This window comes from Patiria miniata, unplaced genomic scaffold (genome assembly GCF_015706575.1).
Source record: "Patiria miniata isolate m_02_andy unplaced genomic scaffold, ASM1570657v1 HiC_scaffold_11, whole genome shotgun sequence".
Lineage (NCBI taxonomy): Eukaryota > Metazoa > Echinodermata > Asteroidea > Valvatida > Asterinidae > Patiria > Patiria miniata.
In genome coordinates, this window is record NW_024037049.1 from 3,767,156 (window position 1) to 3,790,982 (window position 23,827).

At 39.1% G+C, this 23,827-nt stretch overlaps 1 protein-coding gene across 2 annotated transcripts; it reads left to right on the plus strand.

The window, feature by feature from the left end:
• Positions 1-584: 584 nt before the first annotated feature.
• LOC119742351 (epoxide hydrolase 4-like) lies at positions 585-22,346 on the plus strand. Of its 2 annotated transcripts, none has more exons than XM_038218276.1 (7): positions 585-653; positions 1,838-2,067; positions 3,733-3,857; positions 4,541-4,623; positions 5,620-5,812; positions 16,432-16,598; positions 21,736-22,346. In XM_038218276.1, exons 2-7 carry the CDS (start codon positions 1,861-1,863, stop codon positions 21,990-21,992), a joined length of 1,032 nt encoding a protein of 343 aa, XP_038074204.1. In that variant the 5' UTR covers positions 585-653; positions 1,838-1,860; the 3' UTR covers positions 21,993-22,346. The 2 variants fall into 2 exon arrangements, with proteins under 2 accessions (XP_038074204.1, XP_038074203.1); XM_038218275.1 differs by having other exon boundaries at positions 612-657.
• Positions 22,347-23,827: the final 1,481 nt, after the last annotated feature.

The window sequence follows — 23,827 nt, forward strand, 5'->3', positions numbered from 1 at the left end:
AGGAAAATTCAATTGAATACATCTTGTATTTCTGGAGTTGTTGCCCCCCAAACTCAGTAGTTTATTGGTAGATAATTATCGAGACCACTATTTTTGTGGCGCGCCCTCTACTGAAAGAATATTAAGAGTGCGAGACCAGCCAATGCTGCACTATTGAACAATATGGAGAAATGTTTTATTTCTCAGTGATTTGATTCATCTTGTTTATACCATATGCCGAACCGCTTGCTACAGCGGCAGCTTGACAAGCTGTATAAAGGAATACCATCTAATCATGGAGAAATAAAACACAAACCCAGTCTCGGACTGAGACAAACTTTCTTTTGGCTAGCCATTCGTCTGTTTGAAGCTACAGCCTATCGTTTTGCAGCTATTCAAAAAGCAACTGACGTAATATTGTTGAAAAACATACTTGGTTGAAAAGACAGGAAGGGACTAAACTCCCTCTGAAATTATTCTTTATGGCATGCATGCTGTCATTTTGAAGAAATCAACGAAAGAAGGTGCGTCTTAAGACGCACCGTACCATTGAACATTTCCGTTAGTAGTTACGCTAGCAGTGCGCCGCGCCACCAAGAGGCCTAGGTTACTGCTGATGACCCAATTCGCTTACTTACTGAACGCGACCGGTCGACTGGCGGGCAAGTACGCACGTAGGTATATTTCCAGTTTCCAAGGTTTTTCGGATTGTATAAAACTTGTCATAACTACCGCTGGTCAGTTTTCATCTTATTACTATTAAGACAAACCTTTCCCAGTAGCCTTATGAAGAATAGAACTTTTAGAAGCCGGAAAAGATAGACCCTCTTCCGTCTTCGTGTCCAAGTTAAAAAGTAACCCGGCATGACTTGCAATATGATTCAATATCTGATTATCAATCATTGATTGATAATCAGATATTGCATGTATGAATGATGGATTGTATTGCGTAAAGTTGTTAACTACTTTGCAAACCCATTGCCGAATCTTGCTCAACACTAATGTCGCAACGAGGGTACATGTACTTCCAGAACCAGCAGTAGAACCAGAGGTATGTCATGTATGTGTGCCTATAGTCATTCTCATGGATGGTACAACTACAGACCTAATGTTTAAAGTTGGGTACAGTTTGCTGGGCTGGGTCTGGGAACTGCATGGGGTTGATCTAGGGGGCAGCTGCGCGGCAGGGATCAGTCATGTCAGCGGGGGCAATCACTCAGTGGCTTCATGTTGTTGCAAAGAATGTTGGAAAGAAAAGGATCCTGACGTCACTTCTTTGATTGTGTTCAAAATCTATGGAGAGTCAGAGCATTAAAACTTGTATTTTCTAACTTTTTTTGTAACAAAATGGGAAATGTGTGGAAAAACTGTTGCATCCTGACGCTACCTTCTAATCAGAAAAAAAGCCAATTTTGTTTGCTTATCTTGTAGTTGTACCTCAGAGAGTATACTTTCATATGAGAACTGTAAGGAATATGTTGACAAAGTTTTAAGAGAGATTTGTAGGCGAATGTGGCTAACTTAGTGAATTTGTACATGTCACGTTGTCCAGAAATTTGAGACTCTCAATACTAGAGTCGACAAGAGGGTCTCAAAACTTAAGTTAAGGTCACTAGATTTCTGTTTCGAAATTCGCGTCAGGATGCAAAATTCTTTCCAAAGTGGCAACAGGATGCAGCATTCTTTCCAGGATGTTAAATGCCACTGCTTGAGACACAAATATAAGTGGCCTCTTTAGAATTAGACTAAGTAGGAGGAGAAGGTTCATGGGTTAATTCAAATTTAATTAAATTTCTTTTTTTTTTATTCTAATTCTTGACCTGGAGTATCTACATTGTATTTCTTCCACCCCCCACAGTTGGGAAGATCAGTTAGTCAACCATGGCAAAGAGTATATTATCCCAGCTGTTTGCTGTGGTTTTCACGGTGAGCTATGCCCTTTTTGGAGGCACCATGGTCTGCTTGCATCTCATGATTGCGGCCATCAAGAAGGGACCAAAGCGGGTCTTCAGCTGGAAGACACGGGACACCAGACCCAAATGCTTGGACAATCCGGATCTCGGGACCCACGGTTTCATACGCACCAAGGTTTGTTGAAGATGTACATGTGTACATGTACGTTGGTTGAGTAGATGGAATTTCCATGATATCACACTATTGTTAAAACACGGTGACTATCGTTATGGCAGCCGTAACAAGACTTTCAACTGCTATCGTTACGGAACTGTCTGCTTCCCTGACGTAATAGTATTCAACGTCACATTTTTTGGGCTGTTGGAACCAGACTATCAACCGAAGGTTCTCTGACTTAGTTCCCTTTTAAAAAAATATTCTCCATTGAAAGTACCACTGATTTTTAAAGAAGAAAATGAAATCTAAAAAAAAATCAATTTGATGAAAAACCTAAAAACTTAAGAAATCTATTAAAAAAATAAATTAAAAAAATTGAGTAGCGCGGCAGGGGTTTTGAACCCGGATCCCCAGCTCATTATTAATCTAACATGGACCCAATCGAGCTACTGTAACATATAAAATTGGATATAGTCTTTGGGATGTTTGACTATACTTATATGTTATGATACGGTAGCTGTGGCTAAGAGCGGGATGAACGATGAAAACGAAGAATACAAAGACCCACTTGTATCAGCTCAGCTTTCACGGAGAAACTATTTTATTCTCAAGAACTCAATTAAAAACCGGGTCTGGTATAAAAACAGAAGTGGGAGACGGAAGAAAAATCGTAGATGAAGACTGGCCAGAGCATAGGGCTGAATCAGCTTATGGCTATGCCTCTGGTTTCCCAGGGAGAAAAAGGAGAACTCCATGACAGCAGGAAAATGGGGACATTTTATACAATTTCTGAGGGGCATCTTTAGGTGAAAATAGGAGATGATGTCATATAAGGAAAACATAACTTACACATGTATGACATCATTTCTGAGTAAAGGTAGACTGACCATGGACTGACGTAATGGTCAGTCTGGGGGAGTAAGCTATGAGGTCATTTTCCCCTGTACAAGGGTGCAATCACAGTCTTGGTATGCTGTGGGCGTTGCTTGGGAAAGAGTGACGTGAAGGCCTTGGGGTGTAATGTGGAACACCTGTTGTGAGAGCGGTAGTATGGGCTTTGGGACAGTACAAATTTCGGTCTTACACTACCGAAGCGTTCTGGTTGGATGGGCAGTTGTAAATCTGATATATATTCATGACATTTGCATTGTGTTTTTACAATGCCATAACATAATAATAATAATCGTAGTGCATATTTAGCGTTTTCCATCGCATCAACAATCTCAAAGCGCTTTACAATTATTACTCTGTTCATCAGGCCATGAGACCAAGCGGCAGCCGATATCAGCGCTCAATCGGTCTTCAACCCTCACGGGTACCTATTTATACTCCTGGGTGGAGAGAGGCAATTGTAGTTAAGTGTCTTACCCAAGGGCACAAACACCATGTTCCTGGCAGGGTTCGAACCCATGCACCATGCATCGTGCGTGAGTCAAACACCGTAACCACTGGACCAAGGCGTTTTACATAGTAGTATTTGAATATTGCGCTACGACTGTCGTAACGATAGCCACTACGCTGTTAAAAATGTGAGTGGCTGCAAGTTAATTCCTGCAATTTCCACAGTTTGCACCTTTTCACTTTCTGGCCTGCAATGCATTACTCCCACTAGTCTGCGTATCCAGTCTCAGGAACTGGTTTCTAATTTTAAGAGCCGTCCTTTTGGATGTTTTGCTCCTGCAGGACGTTAGGCTGCACTACGTATCAGCTGGTGACGAGACTAAACCCCTGATGCTGATGTTGCACGGCTTCCCCGAGTGTTGGTACTCGTGGCGCTATCAGATCATGGAATTCAAGAAAGACTACAGGTATTGCAGCAGCCGATTTCACGAAAAAGTGCGCAGCTTTCGCCATGCGAGACTTACGCAACAAATTTGTTGCGCAGTAAAGCTATGATCGATTTCACGAAACTTGGCTTAGCTGCGCAACATTTTAAATTCAGTGAAATCTCGATAAGTCAAACCTCAAGGGAACAGGTTCAAAGTTTGACTTAGCAGAGTTTTGAGTTAAACAGGGGTTATATATATCATTGTTATACTACTGAAGGCAATGGATTCTTTGTTTGACTAAACAGTTGTTTTGAGTTATCAGAGTTTGACTTATCGAGATTTCACTGCAATTTAAACATTTCGGACGAAGATAAAAGCAGCATTTACGACAGCTGTTTGTGTGTGAATTTGTTCATTCACGAATCAGTCGTTGGATCACCTCAGCCTGCCATTTTGAAAATGATTTTGTCCTGCTTTCTTCGGAATCGTTGGGCAACTCTAAAAATTATGTTAAGAGGAAAATAGAAATTCATTTACTTTCACAACATAAAGTTGTGAGTGTCTTGATCAACCTTGATAAGTTGTGCAATAACAGGCTCCACGACGATCACGGGGGATAAATCTGCTGAACGTGACATTAGAGAATGAATGTGACACTAATATAAAAAATGTAAACATTTATTTTTGTCAATGAATTTCTGGTTGCCTTTGTGGAATTGCAGGGTTGTTGCCATTGATCAGCGTGCGTATGGAGACTCGGACACTCCGAGCGGTGTCGCCAACTACACCATGGACAAACTTACAGGTATAACGAAACCAAAGAGACAGAGAGAGTTTACTTGCTGCACACAATGTAGCCTGCTGGACAGTCCAGTGTTGTAGTCGAGACCGGATAGTCCGAGACCAAGACCGAGACCACAGCTCTCAAGACCAAGACTGAGACCGAGACCAGCCAAAAGTGGTCTCGAGACCGAGACCGAGACCGGTCTCCAGACCTACAACACTGCTGGACACGTCCATGTTTGTGCGCAAACCTATAGAATACTCAAAATTGTGTACGGCTTTTGTACAACTTTCTGTATATCTGGGTCACGCTATTAACTTTGGGGTCTACTTTTTTTCTGTCCCTGTTACATCTGACATCTTATAATTTTATAATTCTGGAGCAAAGCTTAATGCAGTCGTCCTCCAATTGGGTGATTATAAATATTTGTATGAATATTCGGTCTGTATTTGTGGAGCGCCGTGGCCTCGTGGTCTGGAGCATTGAATTTGTGGTCTGCGGGTAATTCTGTAGGTTGTGGGTTCGAGTCCTGCCCGGGGTTATGGTGCGCGTGCCCTTGGGCAAGGCACTTTGTCACTCATTGCTTCTTTCCACCCAGGAGTAAATGGGTACCTGTGAGGGCACAGGTGATTATTGTGGTTGATTTAAGCTGCTTTGTGCCGAAATGGCAGCATCAAGCTGTCTACTCCCCAGAGAGCTGAGATGGTATTTAGAATGTTTCATTGGCCCAATGAGCAGGGTAATAATGATGTAGCGCCTTGAGCACTAATAATGGTGGATACGTGCGCTTTATAAATAACCATCATTATTATTATTATTTTCTCATTACAATAGCTTAATTTGTATCCTCTTTATGCATGTACATGTGTCTAGAGCACACTGGTAAAATTCCCTTCCACCAAACACATATGAGATTAATGTCGGCCATGTGTACACAAAAATCTGACATGCTTGTGGGCGGGGCTTACTGGATCAGTATATTGTATTTCCTGCAAATAAAATATACTTATCTTACAGAGGATGTAAAGGAAGTTGTGAAAGGCCTGGGCTACAATTCATGCACCCTGGTGGCCCATGACTGGGGTGGAGCTATTGCCTGGTACGTGGCTGCAACCTATCCCGATATCGTGGACAAGCTCATCGTCATGAACATACCCCACCCCCGTTGCTTTAACGACAACCTCAACTGGAGACAGATCCTGGCTTCTTGGTAAGTGTTGATGTGGACTCCGTTGTACTAGTACCCTGTCGACGTTTACAGCGGGAGAGTTGGGGGAGACATTCCAATGCATTGCTGAGGAAGCCTGCACCCGATTTCACGAAGTGCTGCGACGCGTCGCAACACAAGTTATGACGTGTAATACCTCGCAACTCGCAACGCGTCGTATCATCCATTTCACGAAAGTTGCGATGTGTTGAACGCGTCGTAAGTTCCTTGACAACGGCTTGAAACACGTCGCAAGTTACGACGTGTCTAGTGGTCATCGCAAAATAAGAAGAGTCATTTTCTCAACCAGTTTTATGCCATAAACATTACATAAACGAGATTATAATACCGAGGCAATGTGCGTAAAGTTGTAAATAGAAAATTCATTGAATAATTATGAATTAGACCGGAATATTGAAGTTGAAATTTCAAAGTAGTTTACAGTCCAGTGAGGGCTTGTTTTCCTTCAAAATTGCATCGCACGGCCGCCATTTTGTTTTACGTTTAAACAAATTTTGAGCTGAGATCTGACGACTCTTTGTTGAATATCAGACGACTATTTACTTTACGCTGACTAAATACATAAAACAGTCACCGAGTTGTGCTATAAATACACCTACGACGTGTTTTGTGAAATGGATCGCGTAGAGATATGACGCGTCGCATCGCTGCGATACATCGTAAGTTACGAGGAGTTTGATGAAATCGGGTGCAGATGTGCTTGCGAATTTGCTACGGCAGTATAGGTTTGTGCATGTTGAGAATAAAGTTAGTCGTGCGTACTTCATGCATAAGTGCATGAGCTGGTACATGCACCAGTTGTATCTCACTGGGTGGCCCTCTCACGGCAAAAGGGTGGAACTTCGGGGGGAAAAAAACGCATTTCAAGAAAATCATGTTAAAAGTTCAAGGCTTTCCATGTTTTTATATTTTTTACCATCAGTTAAACCAATTTTTCTACCGCAGGCTGTAAATCATGTTGTATACCGTAGAAATGTCAGTTTGTAGTCTTTATTGGTTTTTTTTTTTGGGGGGGGGAAGGCAATTTTAAACTCGTTGCACCATTTTACCATGATCTATCACCAACATAATGAAAAGGCTTATACATGTATTTTTTAGATAGCACATCCAGTGCATTATCATGGCACTTTGATAATGAGCATAACGTAAGGCAAAAAGACGTATGTCGTATAGTTACGCCCTTTTGCCTCGTCACATCAGACTGGTCACATCTAGCACAAAACAGAATGCATCTCAATATATGCACCCTTTTGTCAATGCACAATTTTGCTAGAGATATGCCCTGCTATGTTTGAAACGGAAGGCAAAAGGACTTGAAAGTTTGTTAAATGGAAACAGTGCCTCCAATAACCCCCAAATGTGGATTGCTTGTGACAAGGTCTCCAATGATATTTCGCTTAGCATGTAAAGTGTTCAGCAGCTTTTTCTAATTAGCAACGGATTCCTGTTATGAGGCACAAAAAACTGTGCATACATTTCCTCTGTTTTCGCCAAATGTGTAGTATACAAATATTGACTGCTTCAAGTGGTATTGTAAAACTCGTCTCCCAAGGTGATCCATCTAGCATTCTATTTTCTCAAGAAAATAGAATGTTCCATAGATCACCACGGGAGGCTAATTTTATTACATCACAAGTCAAAGCAGTCACTATTTGTTTTATAGCACCTCACCCTCAGATGCTGCTTGATTTTAAGAGACAACTACCATAAATATACAATTAAAAGTGTATTTCTATTTCAATTCGAAATTAGTTGAAAATTTACTTGAACTTTTCTTCCAAACCACCCCTTCACAAAATGTTTCAACCCAGCTCTGTAGCGCAAGCGCTTGGGATCAATATGCCTGCGCAACATCTGTTGACCCGTATGCATTTGCTTACAATACCGTTGTAGAATGCCATGGTCCAGTGGTTACCATGGTTACGGTGTTTGCCTCATGTACGAAGGTGCATGGGTTCGAACCCTGCCAGGGACATGGTGTTTGTGCCCTTGGGCAAGACACTTAACTACAATTGCCTCTCTCCACCCAGGAGTATAAATGGGTACCTGTGAGGGTCGAGGACCGATTGAGCGCTGATATCGGCTGCCACGTGGTCCCATGGCCTGACAGGCCTTGAATTTGGGGATTTTTAGGGCAAGGCCACTTTGGCCTTGAATGGAGCAAAATTATAGAGGGCACCAAGGCCGTACTGCGCGCGTGTGATTGATTCGGCGAGATATTAAGACAACTGATCGGGCTGGCATGGCATCGAAATACATTGTCAATGTGTGGAAAAACAACTGGAATCAAGGATTGTAGTGGTTTTAATAGGCTGATAGATGTTTTTGCAAAAAGGGCACGACGGCCAAGGTAATTATGGGGCAAGGCAAAACTGGCCGTGAAGACAGGGATTTTTTGTGGGGCACCTCGGCCAGTAAGAAGGCAACGACGGCACTGGCCGTCGTGGCCGTCGTTCAATTCAAGCCCTGGCCTGATGAATGGGGTAATAATTGTAAAGCGCAATTATTGTTAACTAGAGATTTGCGTTTGTTGCTACAAATGCAGAGTGGTCGGGTAGACAACTATTTTATGAAACACTGTCCAGTTAAGTTATGAATATTTTTATGTAAGAACAAAGGATCACCAAATTAAATCCTTTCCAGTACAATAAATTATTTTGTTATACATCTTTAACGGTGTGATAAATTTCAGTAAACATTATATGTACACATACAAGTTATTTCTGACTTGTCAAAAATGTCATTAGTCAAAAACGGGACGTGAATACTGATTTAGTTCGGAGTGGATGTTCATTGTGAAGTTAAATAAACGTATGAAAATGTGGAAAATATAAGTGCATGTATTCATAACACCGAATGTCCGGTTTGATGACGTCACAGTATTTGGAAGCAAAAGGAGAACATTGTAATGGTATCGCTATTTGGGCTAAGATATACGACATGGATCAAATGATAGAATTAAATTTAAAATATGATCGTTGAAAATTTTTATAGAAGTAACTTCCGGTCTGATGACGTCATGAATTAGATACCTTGCCAAGTTATCTGTGGTTAATCAAAGAATATCAAGGGGCGATTTGGTAAAATTTGAACCTATGGTTTTAAAATTAAAGAAAAGAAACACTATTTTATGTGCCGCTAGGGGCGCCCTTTCGGATGATGACGTCATCATACTGTTTTTTGTGTCTGGCATTCCTCACTAAACACTTTCATAATATATTTGTCTGTATTAAAATTCTTCCGCTTTTGAGTTATATTCAGTTTTTATTGCACTTCCAGTAACACTGGAAGGAAAGGTCAAGCAGTTTTGTGTCGGGAAAAGAGAAACGTTTCTCACAGCATAGTCTAAAACTTCACGGAAAAACGAACGCGATACTCAATTTAGTTCAAAAGATATAGCGCAAACTATTTTGTCAAAATTTGGCCTTAAATCACTTGTAATTTGATACCTGATGACGTCATGATGACGTCATGATGACGTTACAAAGATTATAACATCTTCGTAACATGGTACAAGTTAACACTAGGTTTAATGATCATAGCGTTTACCGTTTGGATGAAAGTTTGCTTTGTTTTGATTTCAGGCTAAAGTCTTTATTTTGAATTCACGTAACTTTGACCTTCCGGTAGACCCGGAAGTAAAGGCCAAGCGAGTTCATGTACCGACAAAAAATGGTTATCAATTAATGGTCTATCTGATTACGGAATACAAACATCAATGATAATTTAGTTCTATAGTTATAGGTGAAAGTATTTGGTCTTTTTTCCAGCTAAAATCGCGTGTAACTTGACACCCGATGACGTCATCATGACGTCAGAGTAATATGCACCACTAGGGATGAGGGTTGATATATGCTAAAAGTTACAAGTTCATACCATATACCATTTAGGAGAAAACCCGCGGAGAAGTATTGTCCGGAAAAAAAAGGAAAGAAAGAAGATTGATGAGAACAATTTTAGACAGTGTTCGGGTTGTGCCCGAGCACTCAATTAATCGCAACAGATCCAAAGAGTGGTCGGGTTGTGCCCGACCACTCAACTAGAATGTTATTGTTTTTGCCTCTTGTTAAAAATGTGCAACTGTAATTATGTGTTTCCCTTTCTTTTTACCATTGAGGAAAGTGCAAAACAAAGTAAAGTGCATCCTTGGTTGTTTCCTGGATTAATAATATATTTTAAATTTCCGTAGTAATTTAAAATTTGATGTGGATTAGTTTTTATTTCTAATGAATTTTCATATGAACGCCATGAGGAGTTTAAACGAAGAAATGTTGCGGGTACTTTCATTACGTTGGCGGATACAGCGTGTGAAGGGGGCGTGCGCAGTGGGGAGGGGGAGAATGTACTTTTCTGGGCAACCAATTTAGTTAGCGTGAATGGGATCATGCTTGCATTGCCAATGATTAATATACCTAGCATGGATTCACCAGTGTCTTTCGTACATTCCTTTACTGGAAAACAGTATTAGGTTTACAACAGGTGGAGGAAAATGGTTTGAAAGAAAGAGGTTTGTCATCGTGGTTGTGAAATATGTGTAATATTAATTAGTTGTTTATGTCTGGCAACAGAGTAAATTATAAATCGTCTATTTAATCATGCAGCAAAGAACAGGTTTAATCAAAATTTGAGAAAAGTAAACAAAACACTAGAGGTTCGCGTTTGTTGTAACAAACGCAGAGTGGTCGGGCAGGCAATTGTTTTCATAAAACCTATGCCGAATTAAGTTATGAATATGTTGATGTAAGAACAAGGCATCATGAAATTAAATCCTTTCCATCACAATAAGTTATTTTGTTTAAAAATGCATCTTTAACGGTGTGATAAATTTCCATAAACATTTTCTGTACACATACAAGTTATTTCTGGCTTGATGACGTCATTATTAAAAATCGGGAAGTGAAAACTGATTTAGTTCGGAGTGGATAAATGTTTATTGTGAAGTTAAATAACGTATGGAAATATGGAAAATATAATTGTATGTATTTATAACATCTAACTTCCGGTTTCATGACGTCACTAGTATTTGGAAGCAAAAGGTTAACATTGTTATGGATATCGTTATTTGGGCTACGAAGATATACGACATGGATCAAATGATGGAATTCAATTTAAAATATGATCGTTTTCAAATTCTCATAGACATAACTTCCGATCTGATGACGTCATGAATTAGATACCTTGCCAAGTTATCTGTGGTTAATCAAAGAATATCAAGGGGCGATTTGGTAAAATTTGAACTGATGGTTTTAAAATTAAAGAAAAGAAACACTATTTTTTGTGCCGCTAGGGGCGCCCTTTCGGATGATGACTTCATCATACTGTTTTTTTGTGTCTGGCATTCCTCACTAAACACTTTCATAATACCGGTATATTTGTCTGTATTAAAATTCTTCCGCTTTTGAGTTATATTCAGTTTTTATTGCACTTCCAGTAACACCGGAAGGAAAGGTCAAGCAGTTTTGTGTCCGGAAAAGAGAAACGTTTCTCACAGCATAGTCTAAAACTTCACGGAAAAACGAACACGATAGGCCTACTCAATTTAGTTCAAAAGATATAGGCCTAGCGCAAACTATTTTGTCAAAACTTGGCCTTAAATCACTTGTAATTTGATACCTGATGACGTCATGATGACGTTACAAAGACTATAACATCTTCGTAACATGGTACAAGTTCACACTAGGTTTAATGATCATAGCGTTTACCGTTTGGATGAAATTTTGCTTTGTTTTGATTTCAGGCTAAAGTCTTTATTTTGAATTCACGTAAATTTGACCTTCCGGTAGACCCGGAAGTAAAGGCCAAGCGAGTTCACGTACCGACAAAAAATGTTTATCAATTAATGGTCTATCTGATTACGGAATACAAACATCAAATAGAGTTTCGCGTTTGTTGAGTTACAAACGCAGAGTGGTCGGGCGGACAGCCTTTTCATTATACACTGCCCAGTTAAAAAAGGATCACGAAAGAAGGATCACGAAATTAAATCCCTTCAAGTACAATCAATGTTTCAAAAAGATATCTTTAACGGTGTGATAAATTCAGTAAACATTCTATGTGCACAAAAAACAGTTATTTCTGGTTTGATTACGTCATCAGTCAAAAACGGTTAGTGAATACTGATAAAGTTCGGAGAGGATCATTTTTCATTGTAAAGTTAAAATAACGTATGAAAATATGGGAAATATAATTGTTTGTATTAATAATACCTAACTTCCGGTTTGATGACGTATTAATAACACCTAACTTCCGGTTTGATGACGTCGCAGCATTAGAGATCCAAAGGTGAACATTGTAATGGATATCATTATTTGGACTTCGGGATCAAATGATAGAATTAAATTAAAACTATGATCCTTTTCAAATTCTCCTTAAAGTAACTTCCGGTTTGATGATGTCATGAATTTGAAACCTTGCCAAGTTATCTGTGGTTAATCAGAGAATATCAAGGGGTGATTTGGTAAAATTTGGACGGATGGTTTTAAAATTAAAGAAGGGAAACTCTATTATATGTGCCGATAGGGGGCGCCCTTTCGGATGTTGACGTCATCACACTGTTTTTTTTGCGTCTTGCATTCCTCACTAAACACTTACATAATATATGTGTCTGTAGTAAAATGCTTCCACTTTTGAGTTATATTCAGTTTTTATTGCACTTCCGGTAACACCGGCAGTAAAGGTCAAGCGGTTTTGCATCCAGTAACATGAAATGTTTCTCACGGCATAGTCTACAGCCTCACGGAAAAACGAACACGATACTCTTAGTTCAAAAGATATAACGCAAACTATTTTGTCCAAATTTGCCCTTAAATCACTTGTAATTTGATACCCGATGACGTCATGATGATGTAACAATATTTATAACATCTTCGTAACATGGTACAAGTTCACACAAGGTTTTGTGATCATACCGTGAACCGTTCGGAAAAAATGTTGCTTTGTTTTGATGTCAGGCTGACGTCTTCATTTTGAAATCACCTAACTTTGACCTTCCGGTAGACCCGGAAGTAAAGGTCAAGCGAGTTCACGTACACGACAAAAACTATTAAGCGTTTAATGGTCTATCTGATTACAGAATACAAACATCATTGAATGTTTAGTTCAAGAGTTATAGGTGAAAGTAATTGGTCACTTTTTCAGATAAAATCACTTGTAATTTGACACCTGATGACGTAATCATGACGTCAGAGTAATATGCACCACTTCGGATGAGGGTCGATATATATTGAAAGTTACAAGTTCATACCATATACCGTTTAAGAGAAAACCCGCGGAGAAGTATTGTCCGGAAAAAAAAAGAAAGAAAGAAAGAAAGAAAGAAAGATTAATCGTAACAGATCCAAAGAGTGGTCGGGTTGTGCCCGACCACTCAATGATAATTTTGTTCTATAGTTTTAGGTGAAAGTATTTGGTCACTTTTTCAGCTAAAATCGCGTGTAACTTGACACCCGATGACGTCATCATGACGTCAGAGTAATATGCACCACTAGGGATGAGGGTTGATATATGCTAAAAGTTACAAGTTCATACCATATACCGTTTAGGAGAAAACCCGCGGAGAAGTATTGTCCGGAAAAAAAAGGAAAGAAAGAAGATTTATGAGAACAATTCTAGACAGTGGTCGGGTTGTGCCCGACCACTCAATTAATCGCAACAGATCCAAAGAGTGGTCGGGTTGTGCCCGACCACTCAACTAGAATGTAATTGTTTTTGCCTCTTCATGTTAGAAATGTGCAACTGTAATTATGTGTTTCCCTTTCTTTTTACCATTGAGGAAAGTGCAAAACAAAGTAAAGTGCATCCTTGGTTGTTTCCTGGATTAATAATATATTTTAAATTTTCGTAGTAATTTAAAATTTGATGTGGACTAGTTTTTATTTCTAACGAATTTTCAAATGAACGCCATGAGGAGTTTAAACGAAGAAATGTTGCGGGTACTTTCATTACGTTGGCGGATACAGCGTGTGAAGGGGGCGTGCGGAGTGGGGAGGGGGAGAAGTTACTTTCTGGGCAACCAATTTAGTTAGCGTGAATGGGATAATGCTTGCATTGCCAATGATTAATATACCTAGCATGGATTCACCAGTGTCTTTCGTACATTCCTTTACTGGAAAACAGTATGTAGGTTTACAACAGGTGGAGGAAAATGGTTTGAAAGAAAGAGGTTTGTCATCGTGGTTGTGAAATATGTGTAATATTAATTAGTTGTTTATGTCTGGCAACAGAGTAAATTATAAATCGTCTATTTAATCATGCAGCAAAGAACAGGTTTAATCAAAATTTGAGAAAAGTAAACAAAACACTAGAGGTTCGCGTTTGTTGTTACAAACGCAGAGTGGTCGGGCAGGCAATTGTTTTCATAAAACACTGCCGAGTTAAGTTATGAATATGTTGATGTAAGAACAAGGCATCACGAAATTAAATCCTTTCCATCACAATAAACTATTTTGTTTAAAAATGCATCTTTAACGGTGTGATAAATTTCCATAAACATTTTCTGTACACATACGAGTTATTTCTGGCTTGATGACGTCATTATTAAAAATCGGGAAGTGAAAACTGATTTAGTTCGGAGTGGATAAATGTTTATTGTGAAGTTAAATAACGTATGGAAATATGGAAAATATAATTGTATGTATTTATAACATCTAACTTCCGGTTTCATGACGTCACTGGTATTTGGAAGCAAAAGGTTAACATTGTTATGGATATCGTTATTTGGGCTACGAAGATATACGACATGGATCAAATGATAGAATTCAATTTAAAATATGATAGTTTTCAAATTCTCATAGATGACGTCATGAATTTGAAACCTTGCCAAGTCATCTGTGGTTAATCAAAGAATATCAAGGAGCGATTTCGTAAAATTAGAACCGATGGTCTTTAGATTATAGAAAACAAACACTATTTTGTGTGCCGCTAGGGGGCGCCCTTTCGGATGATGACGTCATCACACTTTTTTGGTGATTTGCATTTCTCACTAAACACTTGCATTATTTATATGTGTGAAGATATATTTATTGTATATATATACGAAGATATACAACAAGGATCAAATGATAGAATTTAATTTAAAATATGATCATTTTCAAATTCTCATAGAAGTAACTTCCGGTCTGATTACGTCATGAATTTGAAACCTTGCCAAGTTATCTGTGGTTAGTCAGAAAATATCACGGGGCGATTTGGTAAAATTTGAACGGATGGTTTTCAAATTAAAGAAAGCAAACAATATTGTATGTGCCACTAGGGGGTGCCCTTTTGAATAATGACGTCATCACACTGTTTTTTTTGTGTGACTGGCATTTCTCACTAAACACTTTCATGATTTATAATTTATATGTGTGTAGTAAAATGCTTCCGCTTTTGAGCTATATTCGGTTTTTATTGCACTTCCGGTAACATCGGAAGTGAAGGTCAAGCGGTTTTTTGTCCGGGAACAAGAAATGTTTTTCACGGCATAGTCTACAACCTCACGAAAAAACGAACACGATACTCTATTTAGTTCAAAAGATATAGCGCAAACTACATGTATTTCGTCAAAATTTGCCCTTAAATCACTTGTAATTTGATACCTGATGACGTCATGATAACGTAACAAAATCTATAGTATCTTCGTAACGTGGTACAAATTCACACTAGGTTTTATGATCATACCGTAAACTGTATGGAAGAAATTTTGCTTTGTTTTGATTTCAGGCTAAAGTCTTCATTTTGAATTCACCTTACTTTAACCTTCCTGTTGTCCCGGAAGAAGAGGTCAAGTGAGTTCACGTACACGAAAAGAAATGTTCATCAATTCATGGTCTATCTTATTACAGAATATAAACCCACTGATTATTTTGTTCAAGAGTTATAGGTGAAGGTAATTTGACCCTTTTCCAGCTAAAATCGCTTGTAATTTGACACCCGATGACGTCATCATGACGTCAGAGTAATATGCACCACTTCGGATGAGGGTTGTATGAAAGTTACAAGTTCATACCGTATACCGTTTAGGAGAAAACCCGCGGAGAAGTATTGTCCGGGGAAAAAAAAGAAAGAAAGAAAGATTTATTGTAACAGATCCAAAGAGTGGTCGGGTTGTGCCCGACCACTCAATTATTATTGTTCATAAGATGGGAACCAGCCATCCTGTTAGCTCGGTGGTCGAGTGTTAAGACATCTGCACTAGAAAGCAGGAGGTCATGGGTTCGAGTCCCACCCGAATGATTTCTCCCAACTTTCACTCGGGAGGTAACACACTGAGTATACAGTGTTTATACGTCGGTGAAGGGCAAAACCTAATTTGACCTACAATGCTGGTCGCATAGTATACTTTGGCATCTTTTTGGCCATGCACATTACAGCAGGATAGCAAAAATAGCGAATACCATGTGACCCACTCTTGGCCAATCAAGATACAGAGGTGTTACGGGGGAGGTGTTAGCAAAGGCAATACTTCTTCAGGGTAGTTGTTAGATGCACCTTACTCGAGAATTTGAGCAATTTTGTTGCTTTGATTTAAACCAAAAAAAAAAAATTCGCAAAAACAAAAGGTTCTACATACATTTAAAACTGTTTTCGTTAACACTGTTTTCTTCTTTCTTTTTTTCCATCAGGTACATTTTCTTCTTCCAGCTGCCGTTCCTCCCCGAACTCAATTGCCGGTCGAATGACTATGGGTTCATCTCGGGAGCCTTCCTGTCGGACGGTATGGGTCTCCGACACAAAGAGAACATGAGCAAGGAAGACATCGAGGCATTCAAGTACTGCACCTCTCAGAAAGGTAGATACACCAAGGTTCTGACAGTCATGGGTGAAATCCTGGAATTCAAAGTTATCATGGAAATTCATGGAAAAACTCATGGAAAAGTCATGGATTTTGTTTTTTTTACAAGGAGTAATAGAATATACCAAGTAAAAATGTCATTAAAAAGGACATTACGGCCTGTAATCCCCCAAAATTTCATGTTTTGGATTGTTTACTAATCCTATTTCAAAGGTCTGGTTGAAAGAAACGTTCCAGTGAAAAGCCAAAAAAAAACACCGGTCGTTTGCATCTGACATTTTGCGGCATCGCATACACATTACCAGCCGTGTTCATTCAGTATACTCGTGTGTTGTGTGTGTGGCACATACAGGTAATACACACAGCACTAATACACAAATGTGGCAGGATTCACGACTAGCACCAAACAGCTCGATGTTTGAGTGTCAACATTTTGACCCCCGGCGAAATTCGTTCTCGCAAGAATAACACAAAAAGCGCAGAGTGTTTAAAGGATGGTGGTGTGGATGTTTATATCCTACTTATAAATGCTCTTTCCAATCAATATCATTGCGTGTAAAACCCGTTTTGCAGCCTAATTGACCAACTTCCAGGACGTAATGTCCCTTTAAGCGAGTCCATTAGACACACAACTGCTCAGACAAATTTTAATTTTTCAGAGAAAATATGGTATTTAAGTAGGAAACTGTCCAGTCTCCATTCGCCAACTTTAATTTCACACTCTATATAATTTATTCAAATGTGAACCTGCAAGTATGAGCTCACTCAGTTGTACTAGCTTTCACCAATGCCACTATGCACACATCGTAAACACAAGTGTTTTTATGGTAAAACCAAATATATGCTGGTAGACCGATAATGTAGAGCTGTTCATCAACTGTTGCTACCGGTTACAGCTCTAATAGCTGATGCAAGAACATTCCAGCTGCGTATGTAATAAATGCCACAAGCATGACAAGATGGCAAAGACATATACATTGTAAAATGTTTGCCAAACAGTTGTTGTCTAGCCCTCCCAGGCCTTAGTCGTCAGTGTCAAGCAGTGATGTATCCAGTAAAGGAGGGTGGCAGCTTCCCCCCCCCCACTTTGCCTTTTTTATTTAAGAAAATGAAAGCACGAACACCTCACAACCATTAGTAGTTGCAATACCCTCCCTGCATTTAACCAGTTATACAAATGGGAAGACAAATCTGGCTCATCACTTCCCCCCTAAAAATGACCATTCTTCCCCCCCCCCCCCCCCCTCCCCACCCCTGACCCAAAACCTGGATACGCTACTAGCTCCAAGTTACCCAGTCTCTGGTCTGTTGACAGACTTTATATATGAACTGTGAACATTTCTTGGTCATTCCATTTTTCTTGTGATTTGACTTGAGATTGGATTAGTGACTGCATTTTGTGAATAACTGGGTTTTAATAGAGGTCAATTATATAATTACGTTGCTGCCAGTACAGGGGCCAATTTCACGGCGCTGCTAAGCACAAAAATTTGCTTTGCAGTCACCAAAAAAGTCTGGCTTACATGTGTAAAAGCAGGTTACCAGCCAAAACTCCACGTGATGTACATGTATATTGCTTGTGATTTGTATTCAGCTTTGTTTCCTTAGCATGAAAATCACATGGGGTTTTGGCTGATAACCTGCTTTTATAAGCCAGACTTGTTTTGTGCTAAGCAACTTTTTGTGCTTAGCAGCGCCGTGAAATTGGGCCCTGGTATACAAATAATGAATGTTAATGAGTGCAATGGTGAGAATATTTTCATGAGTTGAATGATTGAATGTTCCATTGAACGTAATTGAACGAGGCGAAGCCAAGTTGAATGGAACATTCCATCTTTCAACGAATGAAAATATTCCCACCATTGCACGAATGCAAAATATTCATTATTTGTCTTATATAACATCCAAGTAGATCTTTGTCATTCGATTGGAGGATAAAAATTTAAGAACAAGCAAAACTCACAAAATTGTAACATATCCACTACTTTTTTTCAGTTTGCCAAGGCTAACAAAGGTATGAAAAGTCAAATCATTAACAATAATGAAAATTAACATTGTAAGTTCTTAAAAAATGAGAAAAAAAATCATTAAGGCAACTGCAACTTCAAAGGCAAGTTTTGTACTGCTATAACGCATGATATGGTCTAAATAGCCCAAAGATCGTATAGCGCTGGGCCGCTGCGCGTCTTAGCGTGTACGCGGCGTGCAAAAGATCAAAAGGGATGGGACGAAAATGCATGGTGAATGGAACCAAAAATGCACGGTTATGACGTAGGCCGTGCAATGATTCGATTAATGAATGCCGCATGACCTACAATCCTCCAATCAAATGACAAGGATTTACTTCGGTGTTATATAACATAGGCTATTCCTGGATACTTGTTTTAGCAAGCATGGGCTGTCTATCAAAAAAAAATGCTGGTAGTCAAAAAGTTATTAAATTGTAATTTGGAGCAAAGTCAACCTTGGTTTACAAAATGATGTCAACATCCTCCATTATAGGTGGCCGCTCCCAGACCTATGTTCTTGAAACGCAATGGTTCTTGAGTTGGAAGTGCTGAATGCTAACACATAGCAATTGATGAAAGCTGGTGTGCAAATGAAGAGATGTTTTCATGGGATGATGTCACCTACAATGTATATTTCTCCAGGATTCTTTATGTTCTTTGTGAACTAGCCAGATATCCTTCATCATCTTTGATATTCCAACTCCGATTTTTGGGAGATATTTAAAAAAACAAACACCTTGAGGTTATATTTGAGGATTTGTAGTAAAAAGCCGTACCCTCTTTGAGTGATCTCCGTTTGCTATTACCCAGGTGTGCGGCATTGTTGATGCTGCTAGCATTCTGACTTTGGGTGTGATCCCTGGCTACATGGCATACAGGCTCCTGACTAGCACCCCTTGAACAAAGTCATTTTTGACAAAATGGGGTACTGCCAAAATAGGGATGGTTACATGTAGCTCAGTTGGTAGAGCAAGGGTACGGCAATCCGGAAGTCACAGGTTCAAACCCTGCTCCAGTCATTTGCTTTGTTCAGTTTTATAATTATTAGGCCTATACATGTAAATCCATCTAGTTAGTTTCTCCTTGTGGTTTGTTTGCCCATTAAAAATCATGTTATGATATCGTCTAGCATTTATTCAAATTGGGTACTGTGTTGACTACTAGTAGTGCACCTTGATTTCACAAGGAAATGTGTTTATCTGCAGAACATACAGTGTACCAGTGTCACTTGTGTTTGCCTATGATAGCTTTAGTCTGGATTCGTATTTGCCGTTGTGATAAACAGCCATTCTGTGATATGAGTGAGTACAAGATATCCGGGCACATTCACAAAGCATCCTTCAATGGCGAAACCATCAGCATGCTACTGTACATAGCAACTGCCCCGTAATGGATTATCTGAACAATAGCTAGCACAATGCTTTGGCCATTGAAGGGGATCTTCATGATTCCGGTAGAAGTGACAGTGTGCCCGGATTGATCTATATCAGTCCAAGGCTGTACATGTAACTGTGAAAGCAATAATCAAAATCATTCAAAAGTGTCACATACCGATACAATGGGTACATGTACATGTATATGTTCAGAAAATCTCGAATTTTATTATTTGGTTTGTTTGTGACAGGATCCTGAAAAATGAGTCTTAAGGACGTTTACTTTCCACCAAGATTAAAAAGAGCTTAGTGACCTCTTAATTTTGATATACATGTAACACAAAGTGTAACATACAGTTTTACATTCTGATGGATGCAAACATTATGTATTCGGTAAAAACCTTGAAAAGGGTGATCATTCCTGTTGATTTCCATTTCAAAATTTTTTTTTTTTCAACTGACGTGAGCCTCAAAAGTAAGCTCTTGCAACTAGTTTCATTTTTAGAGCTGTGCCATAAATTCGAGTATTTTATCCTAAAAAACATTTTTTTCTGATTCAAATATTTTGAAAATGTGAGCGGTCTAGACGAGATGATGGAAAATGTGTTTTGTGGTTTTGTTTTGTTGTTTGTCAAAAGGGGTGGGGGAAGAGGGTGGGGGAAGGGTGGGGTGGGGGATGTGTGATGATGGTGGTGATGTCGTACATGCACATACATGTACATGTAAGGGCATTTGTTGACTTTTATGTTGGCATTTAAAAAACTGACCTACACCTTTGTACCATCTTGAATCCCGATCCCCTTCCATCATGCCCATCCCCAACCCTAAATTCAGCCTCCCTTCCCGCCTTCAACAGCGAGCCATGGCAGCTTCGCCGTTTTAGTCTCAGCAATGTAAAAAGTGTTCACTTTTGAATGAGACATCGAACAAAAAATTCCACTGATTGCATTGATTTATTCCTTTACAAAATTCGACTTATTTGTGGCCTGACAATAATTTGGCTCTCGCAGGGCGGGTTCAGTCATGCGCAAAATTAAAGCCCTTTTCCAGTAGGTTGCAGACACCCAAAATCACAGAGGGGGGGGGGGGGGGGGGGGGGGATGTGTAGGGGGTAGCATCATGTGTAGGGGGGGGGTAGCATCATTTGTAATTTGTGCATTACGTTCATTTGAAGCAACAAAAGTGCTCAAAACAACTAAGTGCTGAACAACTAACCTGATGAAGTTTCAGCTCAGTGAATGCTGTATATTCCGAGAAAAAATATTTTAGGATCTCGATTTCAAATCAAAAGTTGCTGAGTCATGTTTTGAATTGGGCCTGAATTCAGCTTCTGAGACACGTTCTCACTGAGCTGATTGCAGCTACGCGATGTCGCGCACTGAACCAACGAATTATAGCAACCGCGCGCGTGTGTGCGTCTAGTCAACGCTTGTGTGCGCTTCGCTGAATAAAAAAACAATATACCAATGGACATTTGCACCGATGCGTTTTTATCGATAGAAAGGCCTTCTTTCGTTGATTTCTTCAAAATGACAGCTTGCCAGAAAGAATAATTCATAGGGGAGTTTAGTCCCATTACTATCTTTAAACCAAGTATGCTTTTCAACAATAAATATGTCAGTTACTTTTGGATAGCTGTAAATGATGGACTGTGTCTTTAAAACAAAATATACCAATTGAAAATTTGTGAGGAGAAAAAAAAATCTATTTTTTGGAAGAGCACATCTTTAAAAAGTACTTATTTACACACAGGTAACCTGACCGGGATGATCAACTACTACCGTGCCGCCGTCCGCTACCCCCCACGCATCAAGTCCACTATGACCACCCCGACCCTCATCGTCTGGGGTGACCAGGACAAAGCGCTGACCATAAAACTCCTGGACGGGACGGACAAATACGTCCAGAACCTGACCATCAAGATCGTACCGGGGGCCAGTCACTGGGTGCAGCAGGACGCGCCAGACGTGGTCAACAAGCACATGAGGGACTTCCTCAGCGGACAGTGAAAAAAAGGCTTGAGACGTACTGGTAAGAAGGAGTGATGTACTAACAGGGACGGGCTTAGTTACATGTACGTACAGGGTGAGTTAAAAAAAAAGCGGAACCGAAACCCCCCAAAACATATTTCATATTATAAAAAAGATGTAGCACCAAAAATGATAATGACTGGAAAGCTAATATCATAAACTACTTTTAGATGAAAAAATAACACAAATTAATCAATCCGTTCATAAAGTATATCACCAGTTAAACGCAATGACCCTAAAACCTCTTTCGTCAAAAAATGCGATTTTCAAGAATCGTCGTCACAAGTATCTTCAAACATCACCAGCGATAAACCCTCAGGTGAAAAGTTAAAAATATTCAACAAACTCCTTTTGAAGGCCCGGCTTTTTAAAAAAGTATTCTGTGTCATTTTCTTTGTTGTTCCAAAGAACAGTCAGAACACACAATAAATCGCTTTATTTTTGGACGAAACAGGTTTTAGGGTCATTGCGTTTAAATGATGATATTATTTGAAAGGATTGAGCAATTTCAGTATTTTTTCATCTAAAAGAAGTTTATGAAATTGGCTTTCCATTCATGATTATTTTTGGTGCTATATATTTTTGTAAATATGAAATACATTTTTTGGGGTTAGGGTTCCGCTATTTTTCCTCACCCTGTACATGAAGCGCAATGAGACAAGAGATTGTGATTTTTTCTGTGAATGAAACTTTTTTTTTACCAGGAGTGTCATAGTCAAGGTCCTTGTGATTGATCACATTGATCGGAATCATAAAGAATGAATGAATGAAATGAATGAATGAATGTCATCACCAATAATGATTAAATCAAGTTTGGCACCCAAACTCTTGGCGTTGCAACCACACAACTCTGTGCTTATGATCATTGTTCTTATATGCTTATCAGCAAAATCCAAAAGAACAAAATACATTTTGTTCGAATATGTGATGCCATCAAGCTACATGAGTCGTTTGTCGGGACTTTTCATTTGGAGATACAGATCAAAATAGGGCCACTTCATCACATCACTTCATCACGTCTCTGGGTGTTCCCACTTCCATAATTTTGAACTAAAGATGGTATCAGCATGTAGTTTCCACAGCAGTAATGCTGAGATTGTGCTCTTTTCAAATCTGTAGTAAAAAAGATTTTGACCAGGGTCGACAAAAGACTCATTTAGCTTGATCGCATCACATATGTTCTATGGTTGGCGAATATTCTTTCCTGTGTTAAGCAAAGCCATGAAATTGGGCCCACATTACAAAACCAAAGATAACAAGTTTATTTTTGAAAACAAGCAATCAGCTGTTGAAATGACCAAAAGTTAAAATTTAGACTCTAGTAGTCTTTGATGCAGGGATTATGTTTTTCAATCTGTGATAATGACTTGAGAAAGATTATGTATTTGAGATATTTATAAAAGTGCCTAATGTGTTTTTTTTTGTGCTTCCAATTGCAACCAAATCAATAGACGATATACAATAGTGTAAAAGACTTAAACATGTAGTAGCAGACAGTAAACTTAGCAGTAGGTTTGTTTGAGTGCTGTTGACTTATTTTGTATCCATTTTTACAGCTTCAAACATTTTAAGTGTAAAAACTGATTACGTGGAATGGTTACTCATGCTTTATCAATCATTTTATTGAAATTTTGATTTTTCACAAGATTAACTTGAAATGACCATAGCTTGTGTGGTATGCAGTTTATTTTACTTTGGAGTTTCAAAAAGATATTAGGTATGTGTACTTGGCTATTTAGTTGAAACAGGGGTCTATTCCGTTCAAATTTTAGTTTGGAATAAATGCTCCTTAATATTGTTAAAGTAAGCCTACC